Source organism: Rattus norvegicus, chromosome 19, assembly GCF_036323735.1.
Source record: "Rattus norvegicus strain BN/NHsdMcwi chromosome 19, GRCr8, whole genome shotgun sequence".
Taxonomy (NCBI): Eukaryota; Metazoa; Chordata; class Mammalia; order Rodentia; family Muridae; genus Rattus; species Rattus norvegicus.
The window spans coordinates 23,962,591-23,976,834 of NC_086037.1; the positions used below are offsets into that span (position 1 = coordinate 23,962,591).

Consider the following 14,244-nt stretch of genomic DNA (forward strand, 5'->3'; position numbering starts at 1 on the left):
ATAAAAACTTAATATATGGTTCATAGAAAGTTACTGCCTTTTTCAACCAACTACTATCTTCCTTTATAATAAGTTGGTTGGGCCACACCTTGAACCGATGATAGACATTGTCCCAGGATAGACATTCTTTATCAGCAGGTCTCAGGGTAGGACTGGATATGTGACCCTGTGCTATAGCACTGTCCAGAGTGGTAAATGCAGCTTCTGAAGAGGAATGCAGGCCTGGCCTCTAGACCTCCATCTTCCAGACCTGTCTGGAGAGCCTGATGCCCTGGCAAAAGAGACTCCTTCTCTCCAGAGGAGCACCGCAGTCAAATGACATCTCAGTGATGAAAACTACCAGTCCCCAAAGGCATGCCACTGAGCAGAGATAGCCTCAGTCATGCACCTCTGCCCATCCCCAGTTCCTCGTGTCAGTAACTCAACCCTTTCATGAACTAGATGGCAATACTTGAGGCAGGATGATCAGTAGTTTACTGGCCAATCTGGGCTCTATGAGATGCTCTCCCTGAAATCAGAGCCAGCAGGAAATTCAGTATGAAAGCTCTTTGTAGCCAAGCTCAACAACCCGGTTCAGAGCCTGGGACCCCACACGGTAGGATAAAGTGACTCCCATGGCTTTTTCCTCTACCTTCAACACTCATGCTTTGGAATGCACACCCCTACAATGAGATCAATACACATGGAATAAAAATTAAACAGAAAAATTAATGAAGACAATGCAGACAATGTTTTAAAGGATCCTGGGAGTCCTCACTCTGCACTTCCCTTTCCTTTGCCTTGGGAACATCACCTGCACCAGAGGCTGAGACTTCCTGCAAGAGAGAGAGGAGAGATGCACTGTTCATTCCACTGGAGCTGTGCAAAGACCAGAGCCACCTGTCTTTTCCTGATAGTGGGAGCTGTGCCCAAGTGTGGGCTGCTCCTACTAGAGGCACCACAAGAAGAGGACCACCTTCCTCAAACCTTCCAGCAGGGCTGGGAGCTGGAGGCTTCTGGTATTGGCTTCTCCCTGCAGCAGGGGGCAAATCATGGGCATGTGAGGTAACATGGAACCCTGTAATTCTACAAAGTGCAGAAGCTCCTGATGTCCCTCATGGTGCCCCAGAGCCTGCTCACCACACATGGAGGCTTCAGTAACATGGCCTTGTCCTGACCTGTGTGCACTCTGCATCCTCACTCTCTACCCCCTGCTTTTCGGCGTTGGAAGTCTCAGGTGTAGGAGGCGCCTACCATAGGCCTCTTCTCTCAGCATTTCAGCATTTTACATTTTATGTAGTTTGTGGTGTTCCTGTGCCATGATATGCACATGGAGAGCAGAGGACACAATGTGGACTCAGTTCTCTACTTTCACCAGATGATCAAACTGAGGCCATGAGGCTGGGTGGCAGAGCCTTTACCTGCTGAGCTGTGATACCCACTTGACCTTCACCATCATCCTTTGCTGTACACAGTTACATCAGCCTGTGACCCTCATCCTCCAGACTCTTATGAAGCAAACCCCATAGGTGTGGAGCTCTCATGTTAGCCAGGCCTAAAGGGGAAGGCAGCAAGCCCTTCAGGAACTCTAGAAAAATGTCTATACTGGGACTAAACTGGTGCTGCCTTGTAGGGCTACATTTTTCCTTTAAAACAGGAGGATTTGTGGTGGTGGTGGTGTACACCTTTGATCCTAACACTTGGGAGGCAGAGGCAGACAGATCTCTGTGAATTCTAGGCCAGCTCCCTCTATAGAGCTAGTTCCAGGTCAGCTACACAAAAGAAACCCTGTTTCTAAGAGTAAAACAAAGAAAGAGAAAGAAAGAAAGAAAGAAAGAAAGAAAGGATTTATATTTTGTATACAATGAGATGCCTGCATGTCTATACCTGAACCATCATGTTAACTATAACTCTTGTCACATCTGCATTAATTCAAATACTGAGGGGCTAAATGGTTAAATATTAATGACAATACAATTGGGGGTGGTGATGAAGAGATGGATGGTTTAGTGGCTAAGAGCAGAAGACCAGGGTTCAGTTCCCAGTGCCCACATGGTGGCTCGTATTAGCCTGTAATTGCAGTTCAGTGGAATCGTTCTGGACTTCATGGGCACCAGACATACCACATGGTGCACAAGCATTTATTAGGTGAAACACTCAGGCCCATAAAAATAAGTAAATAAAATATATGGTTAACAGACACTGTGATTAAGGAAGTTCTTAGTGACTTTGGTTATCATTTCTCTCTCACGGAGAAATGTCTTCCTCATGGCTCGGCCTCCCTGGCTTCTAGGACATTCCCTAGCTCTGTGGAGCATGAAGTACTCAACACCATAAGCCAAGCATTGCAAAGGGATCTGCACCTTCACTGCTACACCTTCACCATGGCTGTGTCTAAAGGGAGAGACTTGGAATCCCACAGATGCAAGGCCAAACCTGTTGGGCTATGTGAGCCCAGCCACCCAATAGTCAGATCTTCTTCTGTCCTTGGCTATGGCATGAGGCTCTTAAGACAAATTAATCTGAAGGATCTCAACAGCTATGCTGTTAGACCTCTCATTGCTCTGCCCGACCTCCAAGCTCTGTTTTATTGGCTCAAATTCACACCCGAACTCCTCTCCTGCCTCAGCCACCATCAGCTCTTCTACTCCTCTCCACCTGTGCTCTGAATAATCCACACTAAGGTGGACATTAACCTCTTGTGGACCTCCAGACGTATGCTTGTGATTACTCTTCATTGGCTGTTTTGTATGGGTAGGCGGGTTCTTCTAGTCTCATGCAGAACACTGCTCACACATTTTGGATCTTACAACACCCTCTTGATTGAGAATCCTGACTAATGACTGACTGACCTTCCATGCCTGAAGTCACCCTCTGTCTCCCAGTCCAAGATGAGAATCCCCACCCTAACCCCATGGTGTCCAGTTTCATCTCAGAAGCTAGGCTCTGAACTACCCAATATCATTTGGATCTCGACCTCTAATTCTCTGTTAAATCGTTCCTCTCTTCTTTAAAACAAATTCATTTTGTTGTTTATTTTTTGAGACAGGGTTTCTCTGTTTGGCCCTGGCTATTCTGACATGTTCTCTGTAGATCAGACTTGTCAGGAAACCAGATATCTGCCTGCCTCGGCCTCTTAAGCACTGGGATTACTGGATTGTGCCAGCATGTTTAATTAAAAATTAATTAGTGGCAGTGCATGTTGGCACATGCCTTTAATTCCATCCGTTGGGAGGTAGAGGCATTGTGAGTTCCAGGACAGCCAGGGCTATAAATTAACACCTTGTCTCAAAGAAACAAGCCAAAAATGAAACAAAAATGTTGCAATATGGTCTTAGGTATGTAACTGAGTCTGTTCTTGAACTCTGAATCCTCCCACTTTCACTCAGGTGCTAATCAGCAGGCTTCTGTCTTGACTTTCACTGTGCACTCAGGGCTGCCAGGACTGTTACCTCTCCCAGTGTAACTCCTGACTCTCTCATCAGCATCATCACAAAACTCCTGCTAAGAATTAAGGAAACCTGAATTCTAAGGAACAGTCGGAGCTCCAGTATTTCCAAAGCTCACTCTAATACAGATGGATCCTATGCTGCAGTAAAATGGTCACAGCTGGAGGTCTTAATTCCAGGACTTGGGACAGAGGGATTGGAGGATCTTGAATACAAGGTTATTTTTATGTTACAGTGTTGCTCAAAGCGAGTTGGGCTGCTACAAGATACCCTGTCTCAAAACTATACCAAACACACCTAAAATGAAACAGAGGAGTTTGAGTGGGCACAGATGGGAAAGCTCGGCACTTTATGGCTAAGCCACCTGCTGCCAGCACCAAAGTCCATGCACAGCCCCAATTCTGAGCTGTGTCTGGGACCCCACTTAGGAGCACGCACCAAAGTAGCTCAGATCCAGGGCTTTTGGTCTAAGAGGAATTCAGGCAGTCACACTTTGGATGCCAGTTCTCCAGCTCAACTGCCTGTCAGCCCAGGATCTTGTCTTAGTCATGGCTTGGCATCCCTAAATTCCTCCCAGCTGTGCTCTGAACTCACCCTGTGCCCGGTTCTGATGAATCTGCCATTCTCCATGGGAGTAGCCTCAAGAAGTCCCTCACATCTGAAGCACCACTCTGAGTGCACTAAATACTGCAGGGGAGGGGTGTGGCCAGCAGAGCACCCACCCCTTTCAGCTGTAGAACATTTAGCTCTAGAGTGAGCACTGCTGTGCATTGTGGATCTTAAGCAGTATTCTAGCCTTGGCCTGGGAAGAGCCGTTGACACCCACACTTTCTGGGGTGACATTGTCTCCTGAGGATAGAGTCAGGTGAGGAGCGGCAACTGATGTTCATGAGAGACAAACTTTCTTCACCACCTGCCCATGCTGGCCCTAGGATCTGGGCTTTTTGGGTGACATGAGTGTTGAGCCCCCCAGGTAGATGGGTTTTCAGGGGTCAGGTGGTTATTGTCACCAAAGGTATCCACAAGGATAAGTCATACTGTACTAATTCCCATATTAGATCCCTTCTCATGGGTCACAGAGGTCGTGCTGGGTCCTAAATGTGGACCCAGGTTCCTGGCACTTTTGAAGAGAATGGTCAGGGCGCAGGCTTCAGGACATTTTGTTTGAATTATTTTGGGGGATTTTATTTTTACTGTTGGGGGCAAACCTAGGGCTGCCATGTGCTGGGAAAAGGCTTTGCCACAGCTGTAGATCATCCCTAATTATAAACTCCTAAATTCTCCCAATCCTGGAACTTTCTAGGTCCCTCACATGATGCAACCTTTGGGGGATTCCTCACATAGAATCATGGGGTGGATTGCATCCCAAAGAGAGACAGTGGGAAATGTTCCCCAGTGTCTCCCTGTGGCTGTGGTGATGAGAGTGGATGTAGTGACCAGTGGATGGCAGGGCCCATGTGAAACCCTTTTGGTTTCCACTTGAGTGGAATCTTCACCATGCCTTTTTTTTTTTTCTTGAAACACAGGTTGGCCTGGAACTTACAGTCTTCCATCACTCTGACTCAGTTTCCCATGACTGGGATCACAGGCTTAAATTACTATGCCCATCTTTCTTTTTTTGTATTTATAAATCTTCTAAAACCCAGAAGGATCTAGAATTTAAAATTTTGCGGTCCAAGGCATTTCCAACAGGGGATTCTTGACCTAGGAGTGTCCAGACCAGTGTTTATTGTGTGGCTACTTCATTCCCATAACAGCTTATGCTTGACAAAGAGTTCCAAGGTGTGATGTCACTGGGCATCAGGCGGTGTCCCAAATAGCAGCACTGACTCAGGTTGTAATTTAGGCTGGAGAAACTTACTAGGACCCTGGTAATCCTAGCACCCTGGGGCCTCACATGTCCTTAGTCTGATCTAGTGGTGAATCAACTGCTCTTGAGGGTGGATTGGAATTCTAGTCACTGTGAGGCAGCAGCATTAGTATCCTACAGCCACTCTGGGCTCCATGGGAAGACCCTGTTTCAATATAAAAGGGGTCACCTGCGAGTTTTTACTGTCTTCCCTGAGGCCTTCCTGCTGGAGTTAGAATAGCTGTCTCACCAAGTTGAAGTAGAGGGCAGAATGTTGGTGCCTTCTATAATGAGGACTAGTAACAGATAGTCTATGGAAATTCTAGAAAGTTCTACAGGTATTTATGTCCTGTGCATGGGAATTGCTGGCTTCCCTGTGTCCTTTGCCTTTAATTTGCAGTCCATGGGGCACCTGGGAATGTCCCCAAACCAGGCTGCACACAGGGCTTGTCCCATGATTCTCACTTGCACCCAGTGCCTGCCTGATTGTCATAAGTCTGACAGAGCCACTGTATGCTCACCTGACACCTGCAGAGAGCACTATATGGGGCCCTACCATCCCCACACTGCCCATCAGTGTCTACAATGTCCCTATATGGCACTGAGATGATCTAAGCTGCTTCCGGCCTATGTGCTGCATCAGAATCTGACCATTCCTAATTTCCTCCTCTCACACCCACACTAGAAGCCCTGTACCCACACTAGCCCCAGCTGGCCTGTTGCCTACTGACATCTCATGGACTCTGCCCCAATCCCCTGCCCTGCCCTGCCCTGCCCTGCCCTGCCTTGCTGTGCCCTGCCCCAAACCCCTGCCCTGCCCCAATGCCCTGCCCTGCCCTGCCCCAATGCCCTGCCCTGCCCTGCCACAATCCCCTGCCCTACCCTGCCCTGCCCTGCCCCAATCCCCTGCCCTGCCCTCACTCAGCTGACAATGTGGACATCTCAAGACAGTCACTGGACAATGGCTGACACACTTGTCTGAAGACTGGAAATGTTTCTCGATCTTGGAGAGGAAAGAAGGACCCTCAAACTACACTGAACTCTAAGGAAGTTTATTCAGGTGAGGGATGACATGGACTGTTTTGTCTCACGTCACACATGTCAGTAGAAAATATCCTAGGTATTGGATGGCGCTGTTAGCATTAACAGAACAAAGCACATAGTGTTGGGAAGATTAATAAATTATGAGTAGGATTAGAAAACCCCAAGCCTCTTCCAGGTCCTAAGAGAGCAAAAAATACCACCAAACATAGCATTAATGTGATAGGTTGGTTAAATCTAGTTACTAGATTCTAGTGTGATACCTATGACTTTTTGTGTCATGCTCAGCTTATAATGACTAGAGGACCTAAGCTTGAGAGTCACCAATGCCTCTCCCTTGCTTCTCTAGCTGCTGAGCATTGAAAAGCCCTAATGAGACAGCATCTGTTTGCAGACATACTGGATAAGTCTTCTGCACTTTATCTCTCTGAGTCACCTCCACTCTCAGTAAGTCAGTTTAATTCCATAAATTGTAAATGAGTCACGTGGAAAATATACTTTCTCAATACGATCACAGATTTCCATGTAAAAGGTGAAACATGAACTATCCCACCTAAGTTCTGGGCTTGCACAGACCTGCTCTGCAAAAGAAACATGTGGTCACAGCTGCAGTCTGCATTCACTATGGATGCTCTTGAGGACCTCCCTAAACTGCATAGATTAAGATAATTATCTTGCTTTCTATCAAAAGAATTCATTATGCCAAGTTGGCCTGTAGAAGGAGGCTAGTCTCTTCTGTATTTTATCAGATGTGCATAATCTATATGATCATCGATAGTAAGTGAAAGCTCTGTTTGGAATTGAAACTGAGTGATGCTGGAGGATGATGCTGAATGCACAATGAGCAGTGGAGGCACCAGAGCCCGGTGTGGATGCCTAGCATGCTACCACATTGAGCAGGCACCCCTCAACCACCTGTACATACAAATCTACTGAGATCTCTCTCCTTAATGGGAGATGATGGCGTCCATCTAGTATAGCACATGCCCTGGAAGGACAAAAGCTACCTACAGGAGCTGTGGTGATGACTCCCAGGTTAGAGCATCTGCTGCTCTCTCAGAAGAACCACATGGTCCCTAACAATCATCTACAATGGGGAATGCTATTCCCTCTTTTGGATCATGAGGGAAATGCACTCAGGAGTGGCCCAGACATACATTTGAAAAAAAAAGATCCATTGAGTTACATGATAAAAATAAATATAATCAGCAACAATAAAAAACACAGCATATGAATGATCAAGTGAAACAGCACCTATAAAAACCTATTTCCCAAAATGACGTTGATGGTCATTATCTTTGTGGTTTAATACTAATGCTGTATTGTAAGAAAAACCGAGGCACATGGTTCTCCATTAGGATTATTCTATATTCCTTTGTGAAAGTTGTCATTTTTTCTGCAGCTCTACAGGTATGAGTGTGTGTTACTCAATATCTGGGCAAACAGTCAATAAGGAATGGGTGTTGTAGACTGATATAGATTAGGATGAGCAGAACACATGACAGCATGGATACAGTATGTCAGTGATTACATCATAAAGTGTGTGTCCATAAAAAAAGTCACATTATCCACACAAAAGACACTATCACCCTGTGTACAGCTTGGTGGCTTTAAATTCCCTATTTACTCATGCTGCCTGGACCATGCAAAGATCCATATCCAGCTGTCAGTTCTAAGTCTACAGGAGGGGAAAGGACCCTTGAATAAGATGGTCTTAAGAGTCAAGAGTTACAAATCAATTTTTATTCATAAGGAATACAATTTACAAAAAACAGGCATAAAATGAACAACTAAAATGGTATAAAAAATGAAAAACAGTAACAAGAATATATAACTATGAAATAACAAAAAGAAAACTTCAATGAAAATCATAACCAAAAATATTTCTTAACAGCATTTTCTTAATGAACATTTAGAAACACAGTTGTAGTGCTGTTTCTCCTCTAGGGAGATGTCAAGGCAGTCCCCTCAGATGTCTCTCAAATGGTGTTGTCGGTATGAGAGAGGAGAAAGACCTCAATGAGACAGGCTGGCATACGGATACATAAATTTAGGGTCTCTATACAATGAGGAAATTAACTGAGAAGAAGAATATTCTCCCCAAAAAAGTCTTTGACTGTTGAGGATTGTCGTCAGCAGGGAACTCCTGACAGAGAAACTCACTCTTCAGGGGGCTGTCTTCTTGGGATCTGTCCTATTCCATGTCTCCTGCAGTTCCTGAGACCTGGGAGGAGAAGGCAGCTATTAAGACACTGATTTGGTGGGGACACGCATACCAGCTGTCAAGTTGCTGCCTTCTGTCCCTTCAGCTGCATTGGACAGACAGCACTGACCTTTTCACTGAAATCATTGCTGATATCTCTGCAGCCTGGGGAAAGTCACCAACAACTCTCACAGTACTGTGGGAGAACAAGCTGCTCCTCAAACTTCTACCAGTGAAAACCAAGAACGGGGAAAGGAGAAGAGACCTAACTGGGTTGCAGGAAGAAAGTAGAAGGCCACATGATACTGAGATCAAAGCCAATGACCAGGACTCATTTGCCATTTGCACTTGGTTCTTATCCCTACAAGGTGCTTCCAACCATCACATGACCCCTGTATGACCTTTGTCACACGACCAAGAACTCGTTCAAAACTCTTCATAGCATCCAATCTATGACAGGGAGATGCAGTCATGTGATATGTTATTCCTCTGTCACCATTTCTGGACTGCAGTTTCAAAAAGGGCAGAGAAGTGTACTTGCCCATAATTCAGTTTCTGAAAAGTGGTTAACATCCCAGAATACTTGTGCATAGACAGAGCAATGAATAACTCTATCACATGAGGTGGGTGACTGATTGGGTGTGGGGAGATTAGAAAGATGATAGGGGAAGCAAAGATGTATCCAATAGGCAAATGGTATCAGACATTGTTAATCTGACTCAGCTGCTTGTTCCTACCAAATTTTGCTGGGTCTGGAGGTTGCTGGTCTTCTCCTGTTCGTCTTCAGCATTCGGGTTCAACTCAAACAAATATCGCTCTAACTCCTTGCTCTCCTGCTTCAATGTGACCAACTTCTTCTTCATACATGCCTGGTCCATCAGGAGCCGGCTGTGCAGGTTGCTGGAAACACACTCTGCATAGTAAGATCCTGAAGCCTCTTCCTCCCATTCCAACTCCAAATCCCACAAACTCCACCAGGACCCAGATACCCATAAAGACTTCATAGAATACATCTCCATACATGTAAGGCTGCTCCACAAACAGCAAACGGCCAATCCAGGGAAGAATAAATTGTTTCTGTGACCCAAGCACCTAACAGTCCATGTCTCTCCAAAAGAACAAGGAATCTACAACTATCCATGAAAGCCCAATGCATCTGGGCAACATCAATTAGTAGGCAGTAAACAACCACAAGAGGACAGTAGAACCAAGGGAGGTCATGCTAACCATGTGGTCCCCACATTGAGCTTTGTTAAACCTGGTATGACCCCAGAGGCCCAGGTCGGCCTAATAACACTCTGATGCCTGAATCAGTATAGTTCTATCCAGAGCCTTCTAAAGATGCATAGACACTGTGCTGAGAAGTCACAGTCTCTTATGGAACTGAAACTGAGTCCAAAAGACCCACGGCACAGTGATATTTAAACAGCAGAAGACATGGACCCAGAGCTGCAGGCTCTCCAGTCCAGAACAAAGAGAGGCAGCAATGGATATTCCACAAGTGATGGGCCCTTTTGACCAGTACTTACCGATAGAAGTTAATCTCCTTCTTGAGCTCCTGAAATTTCTCACGATGTTCAATGTTCTTTGTGTCTAAGTTGTGCAGTAATGACATGACCTCTTTCTCCTTTATCTTCAAGTTTTCATAAAATGGATTTGGCCTGAAGTAGGGGCTGGCCCCAGGAAGATAGAACCCAATGAACATCGAGGTTTAGGATTATATGAACTCAGGCTATGTCTTGTACTACCCCAGCCCTGGAAGGACACTTTCTGAATTCTACATATTTGGATCTTCTTCAGCTTCAGAAACTTGGAATTGTGTGCCCAGGACAACAGAAGCTAAGCACCCAGATAAAGGGTTCCCTGGCTCACTTTTTTCAATCAGGAGGGCTGGATCTGCATTCAAACCTGTTATGCTGTCAAGAGCCTAGGCCACAGAGCTTACCCAACCACACACACACACACACACACACACACACACACACACACACACACACATCCAGAAACCTCTGATTTCATTTTTCCTGTTTTGACAAGTGGAATGCTAGAAGCCGAATAACTAATATTCTAGAGGCAGACAGTACACATAATTCTGGAGATGAGACCAGATATTGCCACAAACTTATAATCTGCCCAAGGCATACAAATGTATAGACAAATGTGACTACACAGGCAAAGAACTGTGCTGTTGAAAGTGGGGCTTCCAAAATAAAGCACTTACACCTCCATGAAACTATTATAAAGGTAAATCCTGAGGTCAAAAAACAGACCCCTAAATTCCAAAGGTGGAGGGATAGAGAAACATATAAAGGTTGTGCATATGCATGCAGAGCTGTGCACACACAGACACACAAGCTGGGGCACACCCACAAGAAAAGAAAAGTAAGGTCTCCAGCTCCGAAAAAAAGAACCAAAAAAAAAAAAAAGAAAAAGAAAAGAAAAGTAAACAGACTCAGAGAATGAGAAAGAGAGACAAATATGGAAAGAGCACAATGAGAATCAGTAGAAATGCATTCACCATTACTGTCTCAGAGTGTAAGGCACAGAGACAAGAAGGAGCAGGCCAGAGCCTCAGGCCTTCTACTTAAGCATTGATATGAACACTGTGGGACCTGTCACCTAAGGCTGCTGCCAGGAGATGATAGCGTTCAGTCACCTTCCTAGCAAGCACAAACACTCTCCACAAACTCACAGCACCCAGAACCTTGCAAAACTACCACCTGTCAAGGGCTTTCCAATTGCACACTGGGAACTCATGCTCCAGTGACTTTATCCCTGAAATCTTCACTCAGATTTCAAGTTCAGATTTTCAACAGGCAGAATCAGAGAGTCCATTTTCAATCTCACTCCTCAGTAAGGGTCAGGTTCTGAATCTCCTATCTATGGGAGATGAGGTTTAGAACAAGGTCGTTTGTTTGGAGCAATGCATACCTCTTGCTCATGGATCCACCTGTCACATAAAGGAGGCGATCTGTCAGCTCATTTCTCTCCTTGGTAGTTAGCTCCAGTTCTCTATTCAGCCTCTCCTCTTCCTCGTTGGCCTGCACCTTGTTTAGGACATTTTCAGGGGATGACGTCTGTCTGCAGGCCGCTGTAGGTAGAAGTACACAAGTGAACCTGCATGGGGTGAATGCATAGAGCATACACAGACCACAGTGAGGTCCAAACAGGAGAACATGCGTGGAAGCCAGTGTCACTGCAAGGAGTTTGGTCTATGTGTAAGAGGCATCCTAAGTGGATCAGAGTTCCCCCACTACTATATAGAGACCAAGAGATGTACCAGCCAGGTGTTCCCTATGCCTGCCCACACAGGCTTACAAGTACCAGAGAGATGCCTTCTCCACGATTATTATCAGGTACGCAGGCAACAACCTGGTTTCAGGACCCTCACCCCTCTGGTTTCAGAAGTCAGATCATCAATTCAGCATCCACAATGAATTGATTGATCAGGGATACTCAGATATCCTACACTGTTACTCTAGTCCAATAACTTTGCATTAAAAAGTCATGTAGGGGGAGGACATGGTCAACAGATTTATTAATTCCCCCTACTGAAATGACAAATACCCCAGAAGTGCCAATAGGTTACAGGCTCTTTCTCTACCTGCTCCATATAGTTTGGCTACTGTAGAAAAATATCTGCCACACAGAACCTCTAATATATGAAGGTAAGATTGGCCCCGTCAGCCAGAGGTAGTCAAAGGAGTTCTAAGAATATAAGGTCATGCCAGGAGCCCAGTTCTCTCCCTCTTACTACTGTCAGATAGTCACTGAATTTAAAGAAGCAATGAAAGTGAAGTACATTGATGCCCTGTTTAATTCAGAAAAGTTATACCCTCCATGACCTCTTATGGTGCTATTATATCAATTTAACATACCGAATGCACTGTAAAAGTAAAGACTAGAAGTTCACCCAATAATAGCATAGGCATTGCCATATCCTCCATGTGGTTATGGAGAAACTAATAATGTGAAAACCTTGACTTTCAGGAATTGTGATAATCATGGAATTCAATATCTGTGGAGATGTTCCAGTGGTTGTGGCCCATTGCTATAAAGGCCAGCTGAAGGCCCCCACACTCACCCCTGAGAGGAAGCTCAACATACACTGCCCAGAACTTACTCCACATTCCCCATGTCCTGTGTCCATCATTACCTTTAGGTTTCGTTTGCTTCACTCTAGACTCTTCTCTATCAACATCAACTCTCCCAAAGCGCCTACAAAGACGGGCAAACATGCCTGTGGATATATCCTTTGGACACTAAGAGAAAAAGTAGGGAATTGGTTGTCACAACGATACTGGTGACATCACAGGGATTCCAAGGTCTCTCTAGGAGACAATAGAATGTCCACGAAGGGCCGGCTGATGTCATGGATAACATACTTTGCCTCCCTGCTAATGTTCTCCCTGTACTGAGCAAAAGCTGATGTGCCCTTTTCAGGAGACTTCCCTGTGGCATAGCCACTGAGCACCACATGCTTCCAAAGCCAAATTTGGCTCTAGGCTTGATTGGAAAAACCTAAGTCATTGCTATGTATCTAAATGAGTGCTTCCTCCCCAATCCCTGCACAGAAATGTTTCATCCTACTTCAAATTCTCCTCAGTCAGCAATATTACCCATTAAAGATTACTGAGAAATCACACCAGTTACTATAAGTAGCCAAAGAGGTCTCCTGTCTCATCATGTGCAGGTGCATGAAATCACACCCAGAAATAGCCTGTAGGGTAGGTTGCGATGTGGCTGTGTGTTATAGGTACAACCTGAAGCTTTGTGCTTAACATTTAACAGTTGCCACCGGATTCCTTAGGAGAAAGAATTGCATTCATTACGGTCCTGGCAACAATGTGGTGATCTGTTAGCAGAGGAAACTGAAATATTGGATCCACCAGTGAATGCACCCTCAGGCTGAGTGTGGGGCTCTCCTCTCTGAACCTAAGTTACAAAAGCAGGATTGCTTACAGGCCTCTCTAAGCTATAACGTCCGATTTCATCTGAAAAATAAAATAGTCAGCAATGTGTGTGTGTGTGGGGGGGTACAGCCAAAGGAGTTGGACAAGCCTAGAGACATAACTCAGTGGACAGAGTAAGAAACAAGCATCTTCACTCCTGTTTCATGGATCACCCCACAAAACACAAACGCATCTATCCTACTAAAAAAAAAAACAAGTTATTTTATTGAATGCATACACTAATACTGTTTACAGTATTGGTAGCAAAGCTCAGATTTTGGGGGCAGATCCATGACTTGAACTATCTTCCTGACAACATATAAAACAATAAATAAATAAATAAATAAATAAATAAATAAGAAAAAACAGAAAAATAAAAAAACACAAAAAGCACAAGCCTCTCATGTGAAGTTACAGAAGAGTGATCCAGTGGTCACTTCTGACCAGGCCATTTTAGCTATGACAGTGCATAGTGAACCTTAATTTGATGGGTCCTATATAAAGCTTTGTGCAATATTGTCATTTTAACCAACCTCATCTAGAACATACATAACAACACAGGATATGATCACAATGTCCTTGCTGTGTATCAAGTTATTTTTCTATGTCCTTGATTGTCAGGCATATTACAGCAACAATCTGAGATGGCTGATAGACTTGGAAGAAAGTGGATATGAAAGATCCCCGTTTGATATCAGTACAGCCATTTCTTACGAATGAGAATCTTTTAAGCTGGCCCTCGCTTAGCCCCTACACATTAGACAATAGACC

General features: G+C 44.9%; 3 protein-coding genes across 5 annotated transcripts in view; 1 reads left to right on the forward strand and 2 right to left on the reverse strand.

The window, feature by feature from the left end:
* LOC134483260 (disks large homolog 5-like) overlaps positions 1–14,244 on the reverse strand; it is a 664,485-nt gene that overhangs the window by 407,345 nt on the left and 242,896 nt on the right. The gene's annotated exons all lie outside the window — the stretch shown is intronic.
* The window catches only part of LOC134483259 (uncharacterized), a 478,774-nt gene that overhangs the window by 206,083 nt on the left and 258,447 nt on the right, over positions 1–14,244 (forward strand). The gene's annotated exons all lie outside the window — the stretch shown is intronic.
* LOC134483268 (disks large homolog 5-like) lies at positions 8,047–12,797 on the reverse strand. The gene is made up of 5 exons (XM_063278561.1): positions 12,678–12,797; positions 11,453–11,612; positions 10,051–10,194; positions 9,259–9,421; positions 8,047–8,542 (listed from the first exon to the last, which is right to left on the reverse strand). Exons 1-5 carry the CDS (start codon positions 12,757–12,759, stop codon positions 8,513–8,515), a joined length of 579 nt encoding a protein of 192 aa, XP_063134631.1. The 5' UTR covers positions 12,760–12,797; the 3' UTR covers positions 8,047–8,512.